Raw genomic sequence first — 13,683 nt, 5'->3', positions numbered from 1 at the left:
TGGTGGTCAGTGTGGTCAGGTCACTGGTCAGTCACACTGGCAGTGGCACTCCTGCAGCAAAAGTGTGCACTGTTTAATTTTAATATAATATGTACTCCTGGCTCCTGCTATAACCTATAACTGGCACTGCAGTGCTCCCCAGTCTCCCCCACAATTATAAGCTGTGTGAGCTGAGCACAGTCAGATATATAATATATACATAGATGATGCAGCACACTGGGCTGAGCAGTGCACACAGATATGGTATGTGACTGTCTTGTACTCCTGGCTCCTGCTATAACCTATAACTGGCACTGCAGTGCTCCCCAGTCTCCCCCACAATTATAAGCTGTGTGAGCTGAGCACAGTCAGATATATAATATATACATAGATGATGCAGGCATGCAGCACACTGGGCTGAGCAGTGCACACAGATATGGTATGTGACTGAGTCACTGTGTGTACCGTTTTTTTCAGGCAGAGAACGGATATATTAAATAAAACAACTGCACTGCTGGTGGTCACTGTGGTCAGTCACTAAACTCTGCACTCTCTTCTACAGTATCAGCCTCAGGTCAATCTCTCTCTCTCTCTCCTAATCTAAAGGGAGAGGACGCCAGCCACGTCCTCTCCCTATCAATCTCAATGCACGTGTGAAAATGGCGGCGACGCGCGGCTCCTTATATAGAATCCGAGTCTCGCGAGAATCCGACAGCCTCATGATGACGTTCGGGCGCGCTCGGGTTAACCGAGCAAGGCGGGAAGATCCGAGTCGCTCGGACCCGTGAAAGAAAACATGAAGTTCGGGCGGGTTCGGATTCAGAGAAACCGAACCCGCTCATCTCTAGTTTATATATCCCCCAGATAGGCCAGCCCTCTATTTACATTTTTAGAAATCTTGCAGATATATCTGGTGTGCTATTGGCCAGCATGCGATGCGCTCGCATTCGATCATCCGATACCACCTGATTTCCGGTCGTAAGGGACATGAGTTGAATCGCAGGATTGTATGCGCATCGAATGCACAAAAAATGCACTTTCGACGCGATTTATCTCAAGGTGAGCTTCAAGGGAAATCGGGCCCGATATCGCGTCGAAGGCGTAGATTTGGATGAGTTATATTGTTTCTGTGCAGGGTAAATACTGGCTGCTTTATTTTTACACTGCAATTTAGATTTCAGTTTGAACACACCCCACCCAAATCTAACTCTCTCTGCACATGTTATATCTGCCCCCCCTGCAGTGCACATGGGGGTCTTCCGACCTGATCGCAGCTGTGCTAAATTTAGCACAGCTACGATCACTTACACTGACATGTGGGGGGGGCGCCCAGCACAGGGCTAGTCATGTCAGGCTGTCCCCCACCACACACACACACAAGTACAAAAGCATCGCACAGTGGCGAAGCTTTTGTACTTGTAGAGTAACTCCTGGCCAACGCAAATCCTGCGGCTGGCCGGGAGTTACTCGTCGCTGCCCTGGGCTGAAGCGGCTGCGTGTAAAGTCACACAGCCGCTGCGGCCCGCCCCCCACACGGTCCGGTCACACCTGCATTGGCCGGACCGCGTCCTAAAACGCCGGCCAAACGCCGCCGTGCCGCCCCCACCCACCCAGCGACCGCATCTGCCTGTCAATCAGGCAGAGACGATCGCTAGGCAATGACGGCCTTCGGCCGTCTGGCATGCGCCGGCGCACTGCGGTGCCGGGGCATGCGCAGTTCAGACCCGATCGCTGCGCTGCGAACAACTGCAGCGTGTGATCGGGTCGGAATGACCCCCCATGGTTTTGCCCAACTGCTAACAAATTTGCTGCTGCGATCAACTTTGAATTAGGCCCTAAGTAAATTCTGCTAATAAAATACCAGTAATTTCTACCATGCTTATATACAGTACATTATTTATCCTGTTCTGCTGATATCGAATGAAAAGGAAAGGTGGTCTAGTAATTCTGGCATGATTCTTTTATTCTCCCCTATACATCACTCATTGATTTTACTCTTACACAAAACTGAGGATTTCTTACCTAGCATAGAACAGGATAGTTTCAGGTTTAATGCTCGCATCCAAGTGGATATGAAGCTCCACCTGCACAAATGGAAAAAAAAAAAAAAATTAACATTTAACCCAAGTGTGTTATGCTTGCAATCATATCCAAGAGATACTTTCGGCCTTTTGAATTAACTATCTTAATAGTGAAGCAGATATCACTAAAAGACGCTCGTGTTGATGTAGTGGTGCTTTGCTTGGTTGTGTTTGCCACTAGCGCAGGCAGGGGGGGGTACCCAGAAACCCCCCCTGACAAACCAATTTTTTTTTTGTTATGTAAAGGAGCCACTGCCGCGTCCCGCGATTTTAGCACCGCCCCTCCAGCACTTGGCTCCTGAGCTGGCTGTCACTGTGTGTCTTGGCAGCTGCTACAGACCCTCCATTCCATGCTGCTTCCTCATACTCAGCCCAGTGCCTGATCCTCGTCCTGGAGGAAGGTATTGTTTTAATCTATCTATCTATCTATCTATCTATCTATCTAGTATCTATCTATCTATCTATTTATCTATCTATCTATCCACACAGACACACACACACATCTCTAGTTGTTTATACATCTCTAAGTGTATATATGTACATATATATATATATATATTAGTGATGTATGTAGGTGTAGTGATTATATATATTAGTGATGTGCACCGGACATTTTTCGAGTTTTGTGTTTTGGTTTTGGATTCGGTTCCGCGGCCGTGTTTTGGATTCGGACACGTTTTGGCAAAACCTCCCTGAAATTTTTTGGTCGGATTCGGGTGTGTTTTGGATTCGGGTGTTTTTTTACAAAAAACCCTCAAAAACAGCTTAAATCATAGAATTTGGGGGTCATTTTGATCCCATTGTATTATTATCCTCAATACCATAATTTCCACTCATTTTCAGTCTATTCTGAACACCTCACACCTCACAATATTATTTTTAGTCCTAAAATTTACACCGAGGTCGCTGGATGACTAAGCTAAGCGACCCAAGTGGCCGACACAAACACCTGGCCCATCTAGGAGTGGCACTGCAGTGTCAGTCAAAAAAATAGTCCCCAAAAAGCACATGATGCAAAGAAAAAAAGAGGTGCACCAAGGTCGTTGGATGGCTAAGCTAAGCGACACAAGTGGCCGACACAAACACCTGGCCCATCTAGGAGTGTCACTGCAGTGTCAGGCAGGATGGCACTTCAAAAAAATAGTCCCCAAACAGCACATGATGCAAAGAAAAAAAGAGGCGCAATGAGGTAGCTGTGTGACTAAGCTAAGCGACACAAGTGGCCGACACAAACACCTGGCCCATCTAGGAGTGGCACTGCAGTGTCAGACAGGATGGCAGATTTAAAGAATAGTCCCCAAACAGCACATGATGCAAAGAAAAAAAGAGGTGCACCAAGGTCGCTGGATGGCTAAGCTAAGCGACCCAAGTGGCCGATACAAACACCTGGCCCATCTAGGAGTGGCACTGCAGTTTTCTAGCGAGAGGATGAGTGCTGCCATCCTCATGTGAATCTGAACCACTAGCCATGAACATAGGCCAGGGCCTCAGCCGTTCCTTGCCACTCCGTGTCATAAATGGCATATTGGCAAGTTTACGCTTCTCCTCAGACGCTTTTAATTTTGATTTTTGGGTCATTTTACTGAACTTTTGTGTTTTGGATTTTACATGCTCTCTACTATGACATTGGGCATCGGCCTTGGCAGACGATGTTGATGGCATTTCATCGTCTCGGCCATAACTAGTGGCAGCAGCTTCAGCACGAGGTGGAAGTGGATCTTGATCTTTCCCTATTTTACCCTCCACATTTTTGTTCTCCATTTTTTAATGTGTGGAATTATATGCCAGTATCAATAGCAATGGCCTACTACTGTATATACTGCACACAACTGAAATGCACCACAGGTGTGGATGGATAGTATACTTGACGACACAGAGGTAGGTAGAGCAGTGGCCTTCTGTACCGTACTGCTATATACTATATATTGGTGGTCAGCAAACTGTGCAAAACTGAAATGCACCACAGGTATGGATGGATAGTATACTTGACGACACAGAGGTAGGTAGAGCAGTGGCCTACTGTACCGTACTGCTATATATTATATACTGGTGGTCAGCAAACTGTGCAAAACTGAAATGCACCACAGGTATGGATAGATAGTATACTTGACGACACAGAGGTAGGTAGAGCAGTGGCCTTCTGTACCGTACTGCTATATATTATATACTGGTGGTCAGCAAACTGTGCAAAACTGAAATGCACCACAGGTATGGATGGATAGTATACTTGACGACACAGAGGTAGGTAGAGCAGTGGCCTTCTGTACCGTACTGCTATATATTATATACTGGTGGTCAGCAAAGTTATGCACTGTACTCCTACTATATACTACAATGCAGCACAGATATGGAGCGTTTTTCAGGCAGAGAACGTATAATACTGGTGGTCACTGGTCAGCAAAACTCTGCACTGTACTCCTTCTATATAATACTGCTGGTCCCCAGTCCCCACAATAAAGCAGTGTGAGCACAGATATATGCAGCACACTGAGCACAGATATGGAGCATTTTTCAGGCAGAGAACGTATAATACTGGTGGTCACTGGTCAGCAAAACTCTGCACTGTACTCCTCCTATATAATACTGCTGGTCCCCAGTCCCCACAATAAAGCAGTGTGAGCACAGATATATGCAGCACACTGAGCACAGATATGGAGCGTTTTTCAGGCAGAGAACGTATAATACTGGTGGTCACTGGTCAGCAAAACTCTGCACTGTACTCCTCCTATATAATACTGCTGGTCCCCAGTCCCCACAATAAAGCAGTGTGAGCACAGATATATGCAGCACACTGAGCACAGATATGGAGCGTTTTTCAGGCAGAGAACGTATAATACGGTTGGTCACTGGTCAGCAAAACTCTGCACTGTACTCCTCCTATATAATACTGCTGGTCCCCAGTCCCCACAATAAAGCAGTGTGAGCACAGATATAGACACAAAAAAAATATAGAAAAGATTGTCTCTTGGTTGGCGCACAAAAGGAGAAAAAGATTAATCAATCTAAAATTTAACTTTTAATAATAATCAATTAAAATTGATGTGAAATATATGTGAAAAAATACTTTATTAATAAAGAGATGTCATATCTTATTAAAAATATTCACTGTGTGTCACTTGTTGTATTTCCATTTATGGTAGTATTGTTATTCTAAGGATCCGGACCACTCGTAACAGTCTGAAAATTCCCAATATAAATAGACAGGAGTCCAAATGATTACTATAATTACTTGCAATTTTTCAAGTAATATGTCTCTAAGTAGAGAGCCTGAAAGGGGGCTTGTGTGGAATAAAGAGTTCCCTGTATTTCTATCTGACCTTAATTTAGGTATAATACATTCAAGTCTCCTTTCCACATTGTTACTGATTTGTTACAAAAAAGAAATGCACTTTTAATACAGTACCATTTGATACCCCCGTCCTGTGATTTCTCATACAGGATTATTACTTGCATGTTAACATTACCAGGCTGAGTTGTTAAAAGAAAACACACTGTGACAAATTGGACCATACAATGTTGCAGTTCCCTTTTACATTGGCACTGCACTGTAACTGTTGTAAAGTGGGACAGGTTGGTATATATAATGTGCTTGTATTCAGCTTCACAAACGTGTCACTAACAGTTTAATCCCACTGTATTGTTGATAAGGAGCCACTAAGAATAGAGAGTTACCACAGTATTTGGTAGCATATGGCTATAATTTTACACATATGCCGTGTTATTATCATGTGCCACATGTCTGGTGCGGTATTTATAATATGATTAATTTCTCCTATGTATCTCACAAAATAGAAGCAAAAGATCACTGAGACCTATATAATGAATTGTGTCTCTATTAATCGTGCAGCTGTTTCTGCACAATTGAACCACCACCAGCGTGTCTCTACAGCAGTTGTTTAGTACGAATGTAGCCTATATTGCACTGATTCACTGTGAGTGTCAGTGCATATTATCATACAATTGTTTCTATTGTGTATATGTTTGAATCACCATTATCATATGCCCGTAGCGACTAATTGATGGTTTAATGGTGTATAGCTATCAATTCGTACATATACTGTCTCATGCGCTATTGATAATATAATTAATTTCTCATGTGTTTCTCACAGAGTAAAGGCACAGGACCACTGAAACATGTATGATGTGTTATATCTGCATACATTCATGCAGCCGTGTGTAGTTTAATCAGCATATCACTGTAACAGCTGTTTAAATGTGGTCTGTACTGATTCTCCTAAATTCAATACTGTGAGTATTAGTACTTGTATACATGTATTGCTTCTATTGCATGTGTGTTTAGATCGCCGTCAGCAGAGCCGGCCTTAGGTATAGGCAAACTAGGCAAATGCCTAGGGCATTTGGTATGCTTAGGGGCACCAGCAGCTTCTGCTGATTAAAATGATATGCGGCATGCCTATGTTCTGTGTGTGACTGCGACTGTATCTGCATACGAAATGCTACGTTGCAGTGTATTCCTGGAAATCACTGTAATGTAGCATTTCATATGCAGATACAGCCGCAGTCACACACAGAATATAGGCATGCTGCATATCATTTTAATCAGCAGAAGCTGCTTGTGTGTCCTAGCCACATAATAATGCAAATAAGATGCATTTTCCTAAACAAAAGGCGCCCGACGTTAGCAGAGCTGCCATCTGACTCATGCCAGGCATCTCCTGCAGAACTAGCGGCGGTGCTAGGGGGCACCAGCCAAAATCTTGCCTAGGGCATCATATTGGTTAGGGCCGGCTCTGGCCGTCAGCACCTCACTATAGCGGCTATTGATACGTATGTGGCATGTATCGTATTGGTTCACAGGGGCTCATTGCTAACGGCGTCCATACACATTTCTCCTGCTGCATATCTGTGTGGCTCTCTTAATTAATGGTTCCCTCGACTCTCTCCTTATCTAACTAAAATAGTGGTCCATCAGTACGAGTGATCCTGATCCTGTTACATATAACTATTAACTATTTTCCATTTTAACAAGTGATTTCAACATTTTGCAGTGAATATAGCAGGCAAATTCATGCCGCTCTGAAACGCAGCAGAGAACGTATAATACGGTTGGTCACTGGTCAGCAAAACTCTGCACTGTACTCCTCCTATATAATACTGCTGGTCCCCAGTCCCCACAATAAAGCAGTGAGCACAGATATTTGCAGCCACCTGAATAAAACTGAGAGGACGCCAGCCACGTCCTTTCACTATCATTTCCAATGCACGAGTGAAAAATGGCGGCGACGCGCGGCTCCTTATATAGAATACGAATCTCGCGAGAATCCGACCGCGGGATGATGACGTTCGGGCGCGCTCGGGTTAACCGAGCAAGGCGGGAGGATCCGAGTCTGCCTCGGACCCGTGTAAAAAGGGTGAAGTTCGGGGGGGTTCGGATTCCGACGAACCGAACCCGCTCATCACTAATATACATACATACAGTAGTTGTCCAATTTAGTCAGAACTCACGGTCCAAAACTAAGCACGGCACTCCAGAATTTGCTTTACCAAATCCTGGAATGCCGTGCTTAGTTTTGGACTGCGAGTTCTGACTAAGGGGGTAATTCCAAGTTGATCGCAGCAGGAATTTTGTTAGCAGTTGGGCAAAACCATGGCCCTCATTCCGAGTTGTTCGCTCGCAAGCTGCTTTTAGCAGCATTGCACACGCTAAACCGCCGCCTACTGGGAGTGAATCTTAGCTTAGCAGAATTGCGAACGAAAGATTCTCAAAATTGCGAATATAAATTTCTTAGCAGTTTCTGAGTAGCTCGACACTTACTCTGCCACTGCGATCAGTTCAGTCAGTTTCGTTCCTGGTTTGACGTAACAAACACAGCCAGCATTCGCCCAGATACTCCCCCGTTTCTCCAGCCACTCCCGCGTTTTTCCCAGAAACGGCAGCGTTTTTTCACACACACCCATAAAACGGTCAGTTTCCGCCCAGAAACACCCACTTCCTGTCAATCACACTCCGATCACCAGAACGAAGAAAATTCCTCGTAATGCCGTGAGTAAAATACCTAACTGTTGAGTAAAATAACTAAGCGCATGCGCTCTGCGAACACCCCCTAAATTGGACGACTACTGCATGCAGCAAAGGCACCTAGGTACTGTGTTACCACCAAAATTAAGTGCTGACTTGTTCTGGATTTTATATTATATTACTATATTACTAGTGATGAGCGGGTTCGGTTTCTCGGAAACCGAACCCCCCCGAACTTCACCCTTTTTACACGGGTCCGAGCCATACTCGGATTCTCCCGTATGGCTCGGTTAACCCGAGCGCGCCCGAATGTCATCATCCCGCTGTCGGATTCTCGCGAGATTCGGATTCTATATAAGCAGCCGCGCGTCGCCGCCATTTTCACTCTTGCATTGGAAATGTTAGGGAGAGGACGTGGCTGGCGTCCTCTCCGTTATTGTTGAACTTGATTGTGCATTATTGCTTAATTGTGGGGAGGGCTGGGGAGCAGCTGTATAATATAGGAGGAGTACAGTGCAGAGTTTTGCTGATCAGTGACCACCAGTTATCCGTTCTCTGCCTGAAAAAAACACTCCATATCTGTGCTCAGTGTGCTGCATATATCTGTGCTCACACTGCTTAATTGTGGGGACTGGGGAGCAGCTGTATTATATAGCAGGAGTACAGTGCAGATTTTTGCTGACAGTGACCACCAGTATACGTTGTCTGCCTGAAAAACACTCCATATCTGTGCTCAGTGTGCTGCTTTGTTGTGGGGACTGGGGACCACCAGTATAATATTATATAGGAGTACAGTGCAGAGTTTTGCTGACCAGTGACCACCAGTATATAATATATAGCATTACGGTACAGTAGGCCACTGCTGTACCTACCTCTGTGTCGTCATTAAGTATACTATCCATCTACATTCTATACCTGTGGTGCATTTTAGTTTTGCAGTTTGCTGACACAGTGACCACCAGTATACTATATATAGCAGTACGGTACGGAAGGCCACTGCTGTACCTACCTCTGTGTCGTCATTAAGTATACTATCCATCTACATTCTATACCTGTGGTGCATTTTAGTTTTGCAGTTTGCTGACACAGTGACCACCAGTATACTATATATAGCAGTACGGTACGGAAGGCCACTGCTGTACCTACCTCTGTGTCGTCATTAAGTATACTATCCATCTACATTCTATACCTGTGGTGCATTTTAGTTTTGCAGTTTGCTGACACAGTGACCACCAGTATACTATATATAGCAGTACGGTACGGAAGGCCACTGCTGTACCTACCTCTGTGTCGTCATTCAGTATACTATCCATCTACATTCTATACCTGTGGTGCATTTTAGTTTTGCAGTTTGCTGACACAGTGACCACCAGTATACTATATATAGCAGTATGGTATGGAAGGCCACTGCTGTACCTACCTCTGTGTCGTCATTAAGTATACTATCCATCTACATTCTATACCTGTGGTGCATTTTAGTTTTGCAGTTTGCTGACACAGTGACCACCAGTATACTATATATAGTAGTACGGTACGGAAGGCCACTGCTGTACCTACCTCTGTGTCGTCATTAAGTATACTATCCATCTAAATTCTATACGTGTGGTGCATTTTAGTTTTGCAGTTTGCTGACAGTGACCACCAGTATATATAGCAGTACGGTATGGAAGGCCACTGATCTACCTACCTCTGTGTCGTCAAGTATACTATCCATCTAGATTCTATACCTGTGGTGCATTTTAGTTTTGCAGTTTGCTGACAGTGACCACCAGTATATATAGCAGTACGGTACGGAAGGCCACTGCTCTACCTACCTCTGTGTCGTCAAGTATACTATCCATCCATACCTGTGGTGCATTTCAGTTGTGCGCAGTATATATAGTAGTAGGCCATTGCTATTGATACTGGCATATAATTCCACACATTAAAAAATGTAGAACAAAAATGTGGAGGTTAAAATAGGGAAAGATCAAGATCCACTTCTACCTCGTGCTGAAGCTGCTGCCACTAGTCATGGCCGAGATGATGAAATGCCATCAACGTCGTCTGCCAAGGCCGATGCCCAATGTCATAGAAGAGACCATGTAAAATCCAAAAAACAAAAGTTCAGTAAAATGACCCAAAAATCAAAATTGAAAGCATCTGATGAGAATCGTAAACTTGCCAATATGCCATTTACGACACAGAGTGGCAAGGAACGGCTGAGGCCCTGGCCTATGTTCATGGCTAGTGGTTCAGATTCACATGAGGATGGAAGCACTCATCCTCTCGCTAGAAAAATGAAAAGACTTAAGCTGGCAAAAGCACAGCAAAGAACTGTGTGTTCTTCTAAATCACAAATCCCCAAGGAGAGTCCAATTGTGTCGGTTGCGATGCCTGACCTTCCCAACACTGGACAGGAAGAGCTTGCGCCTTCCACCATTTGCACGCCCCCTGCAAGTGCTGGAAGGAGCACCCGCAGTCCAGTTCCTGATAGTCAAATTGAAGATGTCACTGTTGAAGTACACCAGGATGAGGATATGGGTGTTGCTGGCGCTGGGGAGGAAATTGACAAGGAGGATTCTGATGGTGAGGTGGTTTGTTTAAGTCAGGCACCCGGGGAGACACCTGTTGTCCGTGGGACGAATATGGTCATTGACATGCCTGGTCAAAATACAAAAAAAATCAGCTCTTCGGTGTGGAATTATTTCAACACAAATGCGGACAACAGGTGTCAATCCGTGTGTTGCCTTTGTCAAGCTGTAATAAGTAGGGGTAAGGACGTTAACCACCTCGGAACATCCTCCCTTATACGTCACCTGCAGCGCATTCATCATAAGTCAGTGACAAGTTCAAAAACATTGGGTGACAGCGGAAGCAGTCCACTGACCACTAAATCCCTTCCTCTTGTAACCAAGCTCCTGCAAACCACACCACCAACTCCCTCAGTGTCAATTTCCTCCTTATCCAGGAAAGCCAATAGTCCTGCAGGCCATGTCACTGGCAAGTCAGACGAGTCCTCTCCTGCCTGGGATTCCTCTGATGCATCCTTGAGTGTAATGCCTACTGCTGCTGGCGTTGCTGTTGTAGCTGCTGGGAGTCGATCGTCATCCCAGAGGGGAAGTCGGAAGACCACTTGTACTACTTCCAGTAAGCAATTGACTGTCCAACAGTCCTTTGCGAGGAAGATGAAATATCACAGCAGTCATCCTGCTGCAAAGCAGATAACTCAGGCCTTGGCAGCCTGGGCGGTAGGAAACGTGGTTCCGGTATCCAATGTTAATTCAGAGGCAACTAGAGACTTGATTGAGGTACTGTGTCCCCGGTACCAAATACCATCTAGGTTCCATTTCTCTAGGCAGGCGATACCGAAAATGTACACAGACCTCAGAAAAAGAGTCACCAGTGTCCTAAAAAATGCAGTTGTACCCAATGTCCACTTAACCACGGACATGTGGACAAGTGGAGCAGGGCAGACTCAGGACTATATGACTGTGACAGCCCACTGGGTAGATGTATTGCCTCACGCAGCAAGAACAGCAGCGGCGGCACCAGTAGCAGCATCTCGCAAACGCCAACTCATTCCTAGACAGGCTACGCTTTGTATCACCGCTTTCCAGAAGAGGCACACAGCTGACAACCTCTTACGGCAACTGAGGAAGATCATCGCAGAATGGCTTACCCCAATTGGACTCTCCTGGGTATTTGTGACATCGGACAACGCCAGCAATATTGTGCGTGCATTACATCTGGGCAAATTCCAGCACGTCCCATGTTTTGTACATACATTGAATTTGGTGGTGCAGAATTATTTAAAAAACGACAGGGGCGTGCAAGAGATGCTGTTGGTGGCCTGAAGAATTGTGGGCCACTTTCGGCATTCAGCCACCGCGTACAGAAGACTGGAGCACCACCAAACAGTCCTGAACCTGCCCTGCCATCATCTGAAGCAAGAGGTGGTAACGAGGTGGAATTCAACCCTCTATATGCTTCAGAGGATGGAGGAGCAGCAAAAGGCCATTCAAGCCTATACATCTGCCCACGATATAGGCAAAGGAGGGGGAATGCACCTGACTCAAGCGCAGTGGAGAATGATTTCAACGTTGTGCAAGGTTCTGCAACCCTTTGAACTTGCCACACGTGAAGTCAGTTCAGACACTGCCAGCCTGAGTCAGGTCATTCCCCTCATCAGGCTTTTGCAGAAGAAGCAGAAGACATTGAAGGAGGAGCTAAAACAGAGCGATTCCGCTAGGCATGTGGGACTTGTGGATGGAGCCCTTAATTCGCTTAACCAGGATTCACGGGTGGTCAATCTGTTGAAATCAGAGCACTACATTTTGGCCACCGTGCTCGATCCTAGATTTAAAACCTATGTTGTATCTCTCTTTCCGGCAGACACAAGTCTGCAGAGGTTCAAAGACCTGCTGGTGAGAAAATTGTCAAGTCAAGCGGAACGTGACCCGTCAACATCTCCTCCTTCACATTCTCCCGCAACTGGGGGTGCGAGGAAAAGGCTAAGAATTCCGAGCCCACCCGCTGGCGGTGATGCAGAGCAGTCTGGAGCAAGTGCTGACATCTGGTCCGGACTGAAGGACCTGCCAACGATTACTGACATGTCGTCTGCTGTCACTGCATATGATTCTCTCACCATTGAAAGAATGGTAGAGGATTATATGAGCATCCAAGTAGGCACGTCAGACAGTCCGTACTTATACTGACAGGAAAAAGAGGCGATTTGGAGGCCCTTGCACAAACTGGCTTTATTCTACCTAAGTTGCCCTCCCTCCAGTGTGTACTCCGAAAGAGTGTTTAGTGCAGCCGCTCACCTTGTCAGCAATCGGCGTACGAGGTTACTTCCAGAAAATGTGGAGAAGATGATGTTCATCAAAATGAATTATAATCAATTCCTCCGTGGAGACATTCACCAGCAATTGCCTCCAGAAAGTACACAGGGATCTGAGATGGTGGATTCCAGTGAGGACGAATTAATAATCTGTGAGGAGGGGGATGTACACAGTGAAAGGGGTGAGGAACCGGAGGATGATGATGAGGAGGACATCTTGCCTCTGTAGAGCCAGTTTGTGCAAGGAGAGATTGAGTGCTTCTTTTTTGGTGGGGGCCCAAACCAACCAGTCATTTCAGTCACAGTCGTGTGGCAGACCCTGTCGCTGAAATGATGGGTTCGTTAAAGTGTGCATGTCCTGTTTATACAACATAAGGGTGGGTGGGAGGGCCCAAGGACAATTCCATCTTGCACCTCTTTTTTCTTTCATTTTTCTTTGCATCATGTGCTGTTTGGGGACAATTTTTTTGAAGTGCCATCCTGTCTGACACTGCAGTGCCACTCCTAGATGGGCCAGGTGTTTGTGTCGGCCACTTGTGTCGCTTAGCTTAGTCACACAGCGACCTTGGTGCACCTCTTTTTTTCTTTGCATCATGTGCTGTTTGGGGACAATTTTTTTGAAGTGCCATCCTGTCTGACACTGCAGTGCCACTCCTAGATGGGCCAGGTGTTTGTGTCGGCCACTTGTGTCGCTTAGCTTAGTCACACAGCGACCTTGGTGCACCTCTTTTTTTCTTTGCATCATGTGCTGTTTGGGGACAATTTTTTTGAAGTGCCATCCTGTCTGACACTGCAGTGCCACTCCTAGATGGGCCAGGTGT

General features: G+C 45.7%; 1 protein-coding gene across 6 annotated transcripts in view; it reads right to left on the bottom strand.

Moving 5' to 3' along the window:
* LOC135055160 (adenosine deaminase-like) overlaps positions 1-13,683 on the bottom strand; it is a 233,970-nt gene that overhangs the window by 174,743 nt on the left and 45,544 nt on the right. For 5 of the 6 annotated variants that reach the window (XM_063958873.1, XM_063958870.1, XM_063958871.1 and 2 more), the window contains exon 2: positions 2,002-2,063. The exons of the other annotated variant lie outside the window; for it this stretch is intronic. Coding sequence is in view for 4 of the 5 variants with exons in the window: in XM_063958870.1 (XP_063814940.1) it covers positions 2,002-2,063 (62 nt within the window). In the remaining variant the exon portion in view is untranslated. The remainder of the gene's footprint in view (positions 1-2,001; positions 2,064-13,683) is intronic. 6 annotated transcript variants of the gene reach the window in all.

The sequence above is a fragment of the Pseudophryne corroboree genome, chromosome 3 (assembly GCF_028390025.1).
Source record: "Pseudophryne corroboree isolate aPseCor3 chromosome 3, aPseCor3.hap2, whole genome shotgun sequence".
In the NCBI taxonomy this organism is placed as follows: Eukaryota; Metazoa; Chordata; class Amphibia; order Anura; family Myobatrachidae; genus Pseudophryne; species Pseudophryne corroboree.
The sequence above is the reverse complement of the archived record's forward strand: the minus strand, read 5'-3'. Positions and strand labels throughout refer to the sequence as shown.